The sequence below is a fragment of the Amblyraja radiata genome, unplaced genomic scaffold, assembly GCF_010909765.2.
Source record: "Amblyraja radiata isolate CabotCenter1 unplaced genomic scaffold, sAmbRad1.1.pri scaffold_831_ctg1, whole genome shotgun sequence".
NCBI lineage: Eukaryota > Metazoa > Chordata > Chondrichthyes > Rajiformes > Rajidae > Amblyraja > Amblyraja radiata.
Window position 1 is genome coordinate 16,609 of NW_022630837.1, and position 13,902 is coordinate 30,510.

General features: G+C 45.1%; 1 protein-coding gene across 1 annotated transcript; it reads left to right on the forward strand.

Moving 5' to 3' along the window:
• Positions 1-3,091: 3,091 nt before the first annotated feature.
• Positions 3,092-8,120, forward strand: LOC116970393 (hepatic lectin-like). The gene is made up of 3 exons (XM_033017048.1): positions 3,092-3,239; positions 4,929-5,035; positions 7,960-8,120. Exons 1-3 carry the CDS (start codon positions 3,198-3,200, stop codon positions 8,084-8,086), a joined length of 276 nt encoding a protein of 91 aa, XP_032872939.1. The 5' UTR covers positions 3,092-3,197; the 3' UTR covers positions 8,087-8,120.
• Positions 8,121-13,902: the final 5,782 nt, after the last annotated feature.

The window sequence follows — 13,902 nt, forward strand, 5'->3', positions numbered from 1 at the left end:
GTAAAAATGTATCGAATACACCAACTTGTCCAAGCGGGGTGTGCTGAATCAATGGCACAGCCCTCTTGTTTCCATAGTTATTATTATATATGAGAGGCGTCCCTCTGTAATGTACATACCTCCTTCATGTTTGGCAGGAACGTTCTATTTGCTAGCATCTGTTTACGTGCTGTCACTACGCATTTGGATGTAAAGGCTGCCTGTTTGGATACACTATCAGCAACTCATTGTCCTTTGCTATAGGGTCCCCAGCACCAGTGTGTGCAGTACATTTAACAATGGCCAGCTGTTCTGGTAACATCAATGCCTTAGACAAATTACGCACAAAAAAGGCATTCCCGTGCTTCCAATCCTGGGGAGCTTTGTAAGGTCAGAACTTCAAGGTATAGGGATGTTACTGACAGAACTGTCCCAGGTAAAGATGCCATTGCTACTGGTAGGGCATAGGGAGGTGGACATCTCCCAAGATTATCTAACTCCTCATCTTCATTACCAAATAGGGTCGTCGTGCCAGACATGAAGTCTCCTCCAGAGGATTTACCAGTACTGGTTTTATTTTTTACTAACCATCACCTGTTTCTCACCTCCTGTCTGTCTTTTAATTATTTCCTCTTGTTCCTCTGCCCACTAGCATTCTAGTTGCAATACGTTCCATCCTTTCCGAGTGCTATCCTTGTTTCTTAACTCTATCCCCTTCTTACATACAGCATCCATCCAACTTCAAACTCTATACTCTCCTCATGCTTCTTCACTGCGTCTGCGTCCCATGTTTTAATTCCTTTCTTCCATTTCTTTTCCGCCTTCCTTTCCCATATAAATGTCTCTACATTCCATGTTCCCCCTACTGGCCAGGCTTCATCCCCTAACCGTTTGGTCAACTTGTAACTTAACATTCTAAATTTCTTATTATACCTAGGATTCAAATAACACATATGTTGGACTGTTATCCATAGCATGCCCCATAGATAGATAGAAAGAGAGAGAAAACAGACTTCTTAATTCCGAATCGTTCCAAATATATCAACCAGGCCGACTCGCTACTCGAGACCCCAGTTTCTCAATTTGGCTGACTTTTTAACTCTTTAATATACGACCCAAGTGTCTCAACGAGGCCGACTCGCTAACCGAGACCCCTGTTTCTCAACCTGGCAGACGTCTTATCCCTTAAAATAAGCCCCAGGTGTCTCAACGAAGCAGACCCGCTATCCGTGACCCCCGTTTCTCAACCTGGCAGACTCCTTAACTCTTAAAATAAGCCCCAGGTGTCTCAACGAAGCAGACCCACTATCCGTGACCCCCGTTTCTCAACCTGGCAGACTTCTTAACTCTTTAATATACAACGCCACTTATTTCTCAATCCGACAACTCTTCGGATGTCTCAATAAGCCAGACGCACACCTCAACCCCCGTATCTCAACCCGACAAATCACGGATGTCTCAACGAGGCCGATGAGCCCTTAGTAGAGAGAGATAAAAAAAGAAAACAAAGAGAGATAGACAGAGAGAGAGAGAGAAAGAGAAACTGCTCAAGTCCTTCTTAAAAATATACACAATTCCTTCTTAAAAATACATACACAATTCTGGCTTAAAAATACATATACAATCCCTTCTTAAAAAAAACCCATATAAAGCCCAACTGGTCTTACCTTTGTCTGTTTCTAAGAACCTCGGCAGGGAACCAATTCAATGTCTGATGAAGGATCACAGATGTTCCCGGGAGTTTCTAGGGAGTCGGTCTTACAAGGGGGCCGATAGAGCTCAGTTATCTCCCTTCCAATCCCGGCAACCTCTGCAACCTCTTGCACAGTCAGCTGTTGATTTGGTCCCAGCGAGGCCTGCATAACTACGCCAATGAAAAAGCTACTTTTATAACTACTAAACCAGGTTCGCTTCTTAATAAACAGACACCACACAAACTGTTTGGTAGACCAGTTCAAAACTTTACTTAACATCGGCCGATGGAAGGGAGCGAGAATTCCAGCTAAGTGACCAATATAGACACTCGACTGTCCTCGGTCCCCTTCCCTGAACAACAGAATTACATTGCCTTAAATAGGGTTTTTTTGTCCCCTTAGCACATTTCACAGACATTAGTCATGGTCAGAGGTACAGGAAAAGGTTTCCACAGAATGCATCACATCAAAGGCCTTTTGTTTACATGTTACAAGATAACATTGGCCATTTGGTTTACGACATTTTATCTTTCTACTTCACTGGTTCCTCTCTCATCCTTCATAAACATTGGCCATTTGGATAATGCCATTTTATCTTCACAGAGATCACCCTAGCTCTTTCGCTGCTTCCTCGCTGTCATTTGGTCCCTCATAAACATTGGCCATTTGGTTTATGGCATCTGACTTCACAGATATGACTAGCTGTTTCTCTCTTCCTTTCTTGCCTCCTCCCCCATAACATTGGCCATTTGGTTTACGGCATCTTACTTCAAAGAGATCTCTCTAGCTTCTCCTCTCTGCTTGTCACTTGGGAGACAATGTTATAGGATTTATTATCTCATACACCGCAACCTGAGGCAAGCCTAATTTGACAATAAATATAAGCTGTAAGCTAGCCCAGAAGCCAATTTAATATCTTCTTATATTTTTAACTAAAATTCAGCTTCATCACAAGCTCCTATACACATCGATAAAGTTGCACTGGTCCACAATGCTCTTGTGTCTATCGTTCATCTTAAATGCTGTGGGTTCAACACAGCAACGTCAGCGTTAATCTGTGCGGTCATTTCAAGAGAACACATGCTCAATAAATGGGAACATGTCATGAGAAAGACTCTACACGTGAGATTATAGGTATCCACGTGTGAAACACGCGTGAGCAGTGAGATTTGTGAAGGTCGATATTGCCCAGCTGATCATTACATTTATCTAAGGTAGACTCAAAAAGCTGGAGAAACTCAGCTGGCCAGGCAGCATCTCTGGAGAGAAGGAATGGGTGACGTTTCGATATGTCCATCACCCATTCCTTCTCTCCAGAGATGCTGAGTTACTCCAGTTTTGTGTGTCTATCTTCGATTTAAACCAGTATTAGTTCCTCCTTACACCTAACATTAATCTATTACTGTCTTTGTAGATCTATCCTTTGGCCAGCCTTTCGACCAATGGAGACTGTTCAATCAAACCCTTTACTTCTTCTCCTCCACCGAACAAACATGGAATAAAGCTCAGAATCTCTGCACCGTAATGAACGCTACTCTTGTGGTCATTGACAGTGACGGGGAACAGGTAGGATTATTATATATTTTTTGCATTACACTTATTTACATTTCTGTCTCACTTCGGGCATCTCATTCCTCACATTCCATGTGGAAAATAAGGGGTAGCTATTAATGGACACTGACATGGATGATGCATTAATAACAAGGGTAGTTAATCCCAAATGAGGGACTGTGGCGTCAGCTGATAGTCAGACCACTTGCGGTCCAACCCTCGTCAATAGTTACGAGGGTTGTCACGTGACGTCATAGGTTAAGGGGAAAATCCTAGTACGTAAACATATCTCACCTTGAGATCACCCAGTCGACAGGTAGCTGGGCTCTAGTCAACAACCTCGCTCAGCTACAGCGACAATCACAGAATTGCGTACAGTTTTGGCCTCCTAATCTGAGGAAAGACATTCTTGCCACAGAGGGAGTACAGGGAAGGTTCACCAGACTGATTCCTGGGATGTCAGGACTTTCATATGAAGAAAGACTGGATAGGCTCGGCTTGTACACGCTAGAATTCAGAAGATTGAGGGGGGATCTTATAGAAACTTACAGTTCATTGGCTATATTTAAGAGGATGTGGCCCTTGTGGCTAAGGGGATCAGGGGGTATGGAGAGAAAGCAGGTACAGTATACTGAGTTGGATGATCAGCCATGATCATATTGAATGGCGGTGCAGGCTCGAAGGGCTGAATGGCCTACTCCTGCACCTATTTTCTATGTTTCTATGCTTCTATGTCACTGGACCCAACGTGTATGTATTTCGAACCTCTTATCTCATTGAATCAGCAACGGTTTATTCACCACGTTTGGTGCCGCGTCAGGACACAATTAATTGATCTATAAACAGTGCGTATCGGCATCCATTTGCTCCATCCGTGTGCTTAAAGGCTACAGCAAGGCACTAAAAAAGACGCAACGTGCTGGAGTAACTCTGTGGGTCAGGCAGCATCTCTAGAGAGCAGGAATATATGATGCCGTCTGAAGAAGGGTTTCGGCCCGAAACGTCGCCTATTTCCTTCGCTCCATAGATGCTGCTGCACCCGCTGAGTTCCTCCAGCAATTTTGTGTACCTAGGAATATATGATGGTTTGGTTCGGGACGCTTCTTCAGACTAATAGTGGGGGTGAAGGGTAGAAGGGGGGGAGCCAGCTAAAAGTAAGCGGGGGGGGGGGGGTCCGTGGAAGGCCTGACAGGTAATAGGTTACTGGCGAGGCAGATGTTTGACAAAGGCCAGAATGTGTGAGACAAGAGGATTTAAGAGATTCGAATTGTGCAGCTTGAGGGAGGAACGTCGGCGAAAGGGGAACTGGAGGCGAGAAGTAGGTTGGACAGAGGGGAGGGGAGAAAGCGGGGGTGTGGGGTAAGATGGAAGATCGTGTGTGTGTGTGTGTGTGTGTGTGTGTGTGTGTGTGTGTGTGTGTGTGTGTGTGTGCGTGTGCGTGCGTGCGTGCGTGCGTGCGCGTGTGTGTGTGTGTGTGTGTGTGTGTGTGCAGTGTTGTTCTGACCTAAAATTGTTTTGCAACTGAGACACGTGTTCTCTAATTAGCCAGTTTGCAACATAGTTTGTTCTGCCCTCGCCCCCTGTCCACTTTAACCCATTGACTGCCGTGACCCATTGTGTCCCGATACAGGGCTAAATAATATGTTTGTCGTGTCACTAATACGACAAAACCTGTTCATATGGATGTTGTTGTTTACACGGCAGGAGTATATTCGACGGTATAGAAATTGTGACTATTGGATTGGACTCCATTGTACGACTGAAGGGACGTGGCGTTGGGTGGATGGCAGTGATTATACCGCGAATGTCAAGTGAGTGTTGGTTTCTATCCCCCGGTGAGGTATCTTTAACCACGGCATTCCTGGAGGCCCCTGTTAACTTAAGTTAATTTAAAGGTGTGTGCAGTATATCTCGTGTTGCCCTCCTGCTAACCCTCAGTTTCCAGTCAACTCCCTCTGTTTTTTTTCTCGGATGCATCTTAATGTAGGTATGTTGCAAAGCCTACCTGAAACGTCGCTGAAAATCTGCCGCTGCGGTGTGCGCGATTTTGGCGCCGTTTAGAGGGGGCGGGTTTAAAACGCGATTTTCTCTAGGCTGTTCAAATCGAGGATGTTCAGCCTAGTTAATTATTAACGAAAAATCGCTGAAAGACCCCGTCGCAAAAGCTATTATTAGTTTTAAAGGCCTCGTAAAATAGTTATAGTAGTTTAAAAATCAATCTCTAAACCCGCGAACACCAGCAACCGCAGGGTCTCATAAAGCAGTCAACTGAAGGTATGCTGTATATTTTTACATTAAAAAGGGCTTCTAAAGATCCCTTTTATCCAAAGTTTAATATTGCGAGTAGCTCATTTTGGGCCCACTATATCCCGCAGTATTTTTCTGGGCATTTGGGGCACAAATCTACCGCAATGTGAACGTTCTAAACCAGCGCGTTCACAGGATCCCACTAGAAAGCTGATTTAAATGGGCATTTATTTACAGCAATTAAACACTAAATTCCTTCCATTTGGCCTATAAATTAATGTAAATGAGATTTAAAAATCATGTTTTATTGTGAATTATTTGTGAATATTATTTGGACATTTAGGCTATTTAAAAATGTTAATCATTTATTAAGAAATGGATAGATGTTTAGATCTAGTAATTGAAGTCTGAAATTAGCTACAATTGGGTAACTAACTAATTATATGCTTTAATTTCAGGTCATCCAAGTAAGATTATTTTATATTTGTTTCAGAATGCTTCAATCTATGATAACTGAAAATTTCATTCAGTTCTCTTAATTTTTAAGAAAGTTATGGGCTTTTGACTGTTCACGATCACAGCTTTTTTGTTATGTCCATAGAAAATCAATAGGGAACAAGATGCTCATTTCCCAGTATGAAAATGGCCATAACTTTTTAAATACTTGAGATATGAAAGTGAATTAGGTGTCAAATTAAACTTATGTTTATGCTTTATCTGATGGGATAAATTGCAGACTTGATTTTTAAAATCTCAAAATTTTGTAACATTGCTACTTAATGCCCCTGTCCCACTTAGGAAAACTGAACGGAAACCCCTGGAGACATTGCGCCCCACCCAAGGTGCGGTTCCCGGAGGTTTTTGTCAGTCTCCCTACCAGCTTCCACTACCTGCAAACCTCCGGCAACCACCTGCAACCGGTAACCTTGGATGGGGCGCAAAGTCTCCAGAGGTTTCCGTTCAGGTTTCCTACGTGGGACAGGGACTTTAGACTTTGGAGATGGAGCGTGGAAACGGGCCCTTCGGCCCACCGAGTCCGTGCCAACCAGTGCCAATAAGCAATACGTTTCCACTATTCTACACACTAGGGTCAATTTTCAAAATTAGCCAATTAACCTACAAACCTGGATAGGCACAAAATGCTGGAGTAACTGGAGTAACTCAGCAGGACAGACAGCATCGCTGGAGGGAAGGAATGGGCAGCATTCAGCCGAACAGGGGTCTCGACCCGAAACGTCGCCCATTCCTTCTCTCCAGAAATGATGCCTGTCCCGCTGCGTTACTCCAGTATTTTGTGTCTACCTTCGATTTAAACTAGCACCTGCAGTTCTTTCCTACACAATCTAAAAACCTGCACGTGTGGGAGGAAACCGGAGCACCTGGTGGAAACCCACGCGGTCACGGGCTGAGCGTACAAACTCCGCACAGACAGCGCCTGTAAGTCAGGATCGAACCCGGGTCGCTGGCGTTGTAAATCAGCAAACTCCACCCAGCGCCGCCCGAGTGATTCCTGAATTGGAATTGCCTGCATTTGGCCCATATCCCTCTTGAATCTTCCCTATCCATGTACCAGGTGTATTTGAAATATTGTTATTAAATCTATCTGAACTACCTCCTCTGGCAGCTCATTCCATTCCATTCCACCACCTTCTGAGTAAAAATGTTGGCTCTCGGGTTTAAAAGGAGGGAGAACAAAAGTTTTGTGGATACGAAACAAAGGATAGTGTAAATATGCGGGGATCACAGGTCGGCGCGGAATCGCTGGGCCGAAGGGTCTGTTTCCGCGCTGTATCTCTAAGCTAAACTAAACTAAACTAAACCAAACTAATTGGCTGGCTGGTAAAACTGAAAAACCTACAATGCAGCATAGAACTCGCAGTGGATTTGGGAGATCTGTGAAGGTGAAATACTCAGCAAGTCGAGAAGCCCATGTGGAGAGAGAAACGGAGTCATGGACAGGGAGTTAATGGTCAGACAGTTAGTGGCAGATACAAGAGAGGGTGGGGGGGAAATGCAAGCTGACAGACGCTAGGAGCAAGAACAAGAGATGGGGATATACATTGAGGTTCGGGAACACTGGATGGTCCAGTTGACAAAGCGGCGGCAGTGTGAGGATGAAACTAAGCATGAATCGGGCTGCAGAAATCCACGAAATTGTCTGTCAATTTTCCTCGGCATATACCTGCGTCCAGTTCTTGGGTCTTTGTAGGAATGGTTCAAATATGAGATAAAACTAAGAAGGAACGTCAGTGTCTGTGAACAAAATATCTGCCGCATCATAGATGGATGATGGTACTAGCAGGAACATGCAAAGAATCCAACCCTGGCACCATTATCTTACCCCTACTTGTTTCATTTTAAAGGTATATTAGGCAGCAGTTAAATATTTAACCACCGATCAACAGGAGGAACTCGGGCAGTGGACAGAATCCCTTCCTGAATTATACACTGCCCACTCGTTCCAATTGGCATCTCTCTCCTTCTCCAGGTTCTGGGCGAGCGGTCAACAGAATGGTACGGATGGAGATTGTGCTGTGGTGTCCGAGGATGGGTCGTGGCAATATCGGCCGTGCAGTTCCGAACATCTCCCTATCTGTGAACAACCAGGGACGTGAAAACGTCCGCTCAGGTTCCAGATGGGGCGGAGTGGGGGAGTGAATCAATCTGTAATGCCCCTGTCCCACTTAGGAAACCTGAACGGAAACCTCTGGAGACTTTGCGACCCACCCAAGGTTTCCGTGCGGTTCCCGGAGGTTTTTGTCAGTCTCCCTACCTGCTTCCACTACCTGCAACATCCAGCAACCACCTGCAACCTCCGGGAACCGCAAGGAAACCTTGGGTGGGGCGCAAAGTCTCCAGAGGTTTCCGTTCAGGTTTTCCAATGTGGGACAGGAGCTTAAATGTCCCTCGACTGAATACCGAGTGTGCAGTCCTGAACTGGAATTGGTGCGGTGGGTGTGTGGTCAGAACTCTCCCCCCCCACCCCTCCATTCCTTTAACCTCTACAACTATCCCAAACCCCACTGAACACAGCCCCTTTTACTCCATTGTCCCAACCCAGCAGTGTAACGAGCCACAAAGGAACCAAATGGGACCAAAGTTCACATTGTTCTTCACAGTGGGGACCCAGATCCAATTCTCCACAATGTTGAAATGTGCCAACGTAACGTGTTCACCCATGCTTCCAGCTACCTCATATCTCTCCCACTCGGACTCTTTGGAGCTAAGCTGCCCTGGGAGTCTTCAACCAGTGGTGGACTGCCTGAAAGTTGTGATCTGTCCACTGTTATTGTCCATTGAGGCGTGGAATGGATTGTGTATACCTCAGGGTGGTGACTGAACGGCCAGTGTTCGAAGCTCCACTCCAAGAAAAATATGATGGAGTCATAGAGCCTTGGCCCAGCTTGCCCATGCTGACCACGGGGACTCATCCAACTGTCCGCGTTTGGCCCATATCTCTCTAAACCTATCATATCCATGTACATGTCCAAATGTCCTTTAAATGTTATTATAGTTTATGCCTCAACTACCTCCTCTGGCAACTCATTCCATATAATCTGTGTCGGAAAGTTGCCCCTCGGTTTCATATCAATTCTTTCCCCCTCTCGCCTAAAACTCTGGTTCTTGGTCCCCCTCCTCTGGGTAAGAGGTTATGCATCTACCTCGTATTATCTTCAACACCTATACAAGAACATTTCTTATCCTCCTACACTCCAATGAATATAGTACCAGCCTGCCCATCTTCTCCCTATAGGTCAACACCTCAAGTCCGAGGAACATCCTTGTGAAACATCTCTGCACTCTTCCCAGCTTAACAACATCTGTCCTATGGCAGGGTGACCAAAACTGAACACAATACTCCAAAGGTGACCTCACCAGCACCGTGTGTAACTGGAACACAACATCCCAACGTCTATACTCAATACCATGAACTGGTTACTGACGCCCCCACATCCATTCAGCTTTGGCCCCATGGATCCGAGACATCCCGGGTGTCTCAGAAACTGCAGCATGGCTTCCATGTCATGATATGTGACTTTCTCTGAGGACTGGACTAGTGGGCACTGAGAACGCAGACTGAACGGCCAGTGGACTGGGCTCCATTCCAATCAAACCTAGTTCTCGAGAGATGGGCTGCCAGCCCTAGCTTCTGTCAGGGTGGTGATGTGTCCAAATTGATCCAATTCATTTTATTGAAATACAAGGCTACTATTAATTTTCTACTCATCATCCCACAACCCCCACTTCCCTCTACCTTCCTCGTTCCCTCTACATCGGCCTGCAGACTCCCCCCTGTTTCTTGCTCATCATTCCGTTATGGGGGCACATCGGAAACTCGGAGCACCAACTTCAATATGTAAATCTGTGCCTGCACGGATGTGATCCACAATCTGAATGTTTATATTCAAATGAAATCTACCACTTGCTTTTAACCTCATTTTTACTAACCTGATTCATGAATAAAAATGATTTGCATTTTAATGACTTGTGGTCCTGTAGTGTACTGGGTTTGCAGTTGCAATGACCAGGATGTTCCGATGTTGTTATTTATTTAAGTGCACGTTTTCATGTGGTTTCCTTACTTCTCTCTCTGTCCTGGCACCTTTAAGCATCTCCACACTCCACATCGCCCCCTCTATTCCTGGGCATGTTTTGTACTGTGAGATTAAATCTTTATTGCGCGTTTCAGCACTTCAGCAAAATTCACCTAATTTAGAACATACAACATAGAACATAGAACATTGTAGCACAAGAACAAGCCCTTCCACCCACGATTTGCCGAACAAGACTAACATGTGCATATGCTTATCCAAAAGTCTCAATGCCACCATCATATCTACCTTAACCACCACCCCTGTCAATGTGTTACAGGCACTCGCCTACTTCTGTGGAAAATGCTTAGTCCAGATAGCTCCTTTAAACTTTGTCCCTCTCAGCTTAAATGTATGGCCTCTAGCATTTGAGTTTTTGGACATAGAAACATAGAAACATAGAAAATAGGTGCAGGAGGCAGCCACTGGGCCCTTCGAGCCAGCACCGCCATTCATTGTGATCATGGCTGATCGTCCCCAATCAATAACCCGTGCCTGCCTTCTCCCCATATCCCTTGACTCCACTAGACCCTAGAGCTCTTTCTAACTCTCTCTTAAACCCATCCAGTGATTTGGCCTCAACTGCCCTCTGTGGCAGGGAATTCCATAAATTCACAACTCTCCGGGTGAAAAGGTTTTTTCTTACCTCAGTCTTAAATGACCTCCCATTTATTCTAAAACTATGGCCCCTGGTTCTGGTCTCGCGCCCAACATTGGGAACATTTTCCTGCACACAGCTTGTCCTTTTATAATTTCATACGTTTCTATAAGATCCCCCCTCGTCCTTCTAAACTCCAGTGAATACAAGCCTAGTCTTTTCAATCTTTCCTCATATGACAGTCCCGCCATCCCAGGGATCAATCTCGTGAACCTACGGTGCATTGCCTCAATCACAAGGATGTAAATCCTCACATTTTTCATATTGGAAAAAAGGTTCTGACTGTCTACCCTTTCTATGCATCTCATAATTGTATATACTGCTATCTGGTCTCTCCAAAAGATGTATGTTGTTCTCACAAACCCACATTTTTCATGATCACAAATTCACAAAATGACAAGGCGATTAAAACAACTTCATTACAAAAGCACATGCTGAAGACGATGGAGTGTGCGAAATATGTTTATTGGAACAATGCATAAAGGAACGGTACCACCATGATCAGGATAGGGATGGGGGTCGAAACATTCCTTCTCTCCATAGATGCTGCCTCACCCGCTAAGTTACTCCAGCATTTTGTGTCTACTCTGGGGATGGGGGAGATGGAAGGAGAGTGAGGAAAGGGGGGGGGGCAAGAATGAGCCAACGTTACACACTGGAAGCCAGTCTGCCCGTGATGAGCTATGATGTTGGTGAGCCCAGTCCACTGACATATTAGTCTGCGCTCTGATCGCCGATGGAAGAGGGTGCTGTGGGGAAATCACTGGCCCCTTCAAAACGGTGGCGATAGAGGTCAAAGCTGGATAGATGACGGGAAACGGGAAGCACCTGTGATAACGTGTGTAGGAAGGAACTGCAGATGCTGGTTTACACCGAAGGTAGACACAAAATGTTGGAGTAACTTGGCGGGACAGGCTGGAGAGAAGAAATGGGTGGCGTTTCGAGTCTACAAAAGAAGGATCTCGACCCGACACGTCACCCATTCCTTCTCTCCAGATATGCTGCCTGTACTGGTGAACACTGGCATTTTGAAGCGTTTCAGAAAATTGGATTTGCGTCCACACAATGAGGGGGCAATGGGACCATTGCGCCATTCGGGAGTCAGCACTGCCAGGTTAATATAAAGGAGCAAAACGGAATGTGACCCATTGGATTTAGGGCATCTGTAGTGTGGAGGGTGAGGTTGTGGAAGCTGGTTTCTCACAGATCCAATGTCGATGGACATCACATCGCCGATCATTCCACATGCCATTAGCATATGTCTCCGCACAGCGTTCGGATTGTGGATCATTTGGTTCTCCCTTAGTCCAAAATCTAAACCAGAAAATACAAAGGGAAAAAAAATAGTTTTGATCATGTATTTCTTACCCGATTCGCACTTTTATTCCCTTATTCGTTTTTATGGATGTTAGTTTTGCAAGCACTACCGTATTTACTGTGTAGGCAGGAACTGCAGGTGCTGGTTTATTCCGAAGATAGACACAAAGTGCTGGAGCAACTCAGTGGGTCAGGCAGTGTCTCGGGAGAAAAGGCCTAGACCAAGTGGTTATGGGTTAGTGGGGTATTGTGGTCAAGTCTGGGTAAGTAATCACAGTGTATTTGGTAGATGGTACACGTGGCAGCTCTGTGCATCGACGACGGCGTGAATGGTCATGTAGTATATTTAGTGAGGTGCAAATCATGATTGTCAATCTTCTTGAGCGAGATTGGAACTGTGCTCAGCCAAGCAACCGAAGAGAATTACATTAAAAATACCACTGATGGGTGCCTTGCTTAATGTTTTTCATGTCATTCCCTTTAATGTACACCGTAGATGTCTCGCTTGTCATCGTGCATGTTGGACTTGCATCTCTCTATGTGCCACACAACATACGATTGTAATGGAACTCACGTTACAGAGGAGAAATAATCCGTTCCGTCCACCCAGCGCCAGTCACCTGCGTGAACCATTTCACTGAGGCCAATCCAGTGCATTTGGTCCGGAAGCGCTTCTCTTAGAAATGCCTGTCATGTAAGCGAAAGAGTTTCAGTGCAGCAGATCACAATGGCCGTTAGCAGCATTAGTGGTAAACTCTCCATTGGCCACTTTCTCCGGAGGCCTAATAACTATTTGTGTCTAACTAATCGAATGCATCGCTGAAATTGGAATGAGTGCAGCTTTTTGATTGCGTCAGTTAGCAGTGAGTTCCCAAAAGTACAGGACACTGTGGAGATAATAATACATAGATTCACAGATCTATTGTGTCACAGAGCGCCGATAAAGGCCCTTCAACCCAACCCATGCAGGACGACTAAGGTGCACGTCTAAGATAACCATATCTGTTTACGTTTTGTCCACTTCCTTTTAAAACGTTCCTCTCCGTGTACATGAAGCTTTGTATTTGTGGGTCGGGTACTTTTCGGCGCTACCGTTCCGGCGCCGCTGTTTATAATATCTGTACTCATTAGAACCCTAACCCTAACCTCTGTAAATACCTCCAGATAAATAAAAGTGTTCCATGCGACACAATACTCATTGCTAGTGAATTCCAGAGATTCATCGCCCTCTGCAAGAAGTTTAGGGGTAACATGAGGGGGAACTTCTTTACTCAGAGAGTGGTAGCTGTGTGGAATGAGCTTCCAGTGGAAGTGGTGGAGGCAGGTTCGATTTTATCATTTAAAAATAAATTGGATAGGTATATGGACGGGAAAGGAATGGAGGGTTATGGTCTGAGTGCAGGTAGATGGGACTAGGGGAAAATAAGTGTTCGGCACGGACTTGAAGGGCCGAGATGGCCTGTTTTCCGTGCTGTAATTGTTATATGTTATATGTTATATGTTATACGTTCCTATGCCAAGGATATTGCAAGTGAGATCAGCTTTATGTTAACAAGTTTGGAAATTGGTTTCCACTGGCCCACCGCTGTGGCACCCTAACCCTAACCCTAACCCTAACCCTAACCTTAAACCTAATCCTAACCCTAACCCTAACCCTAACCCTAACCCTAACTCTAACTCTAACCCTAACCCTAACCCTAACCCTAACATCGTACCTGCCTCTACTGTCTTCTTCCATATACCCACCATCCTGTGTACACAAACATTGTCCCTTAAAATCTCCCCTTAAATATATACCCTCTAGTTGTAGACTCCGCTACCATGAGGAAAAGGGCAATTTGACTATTTACACTTTGACTACCCA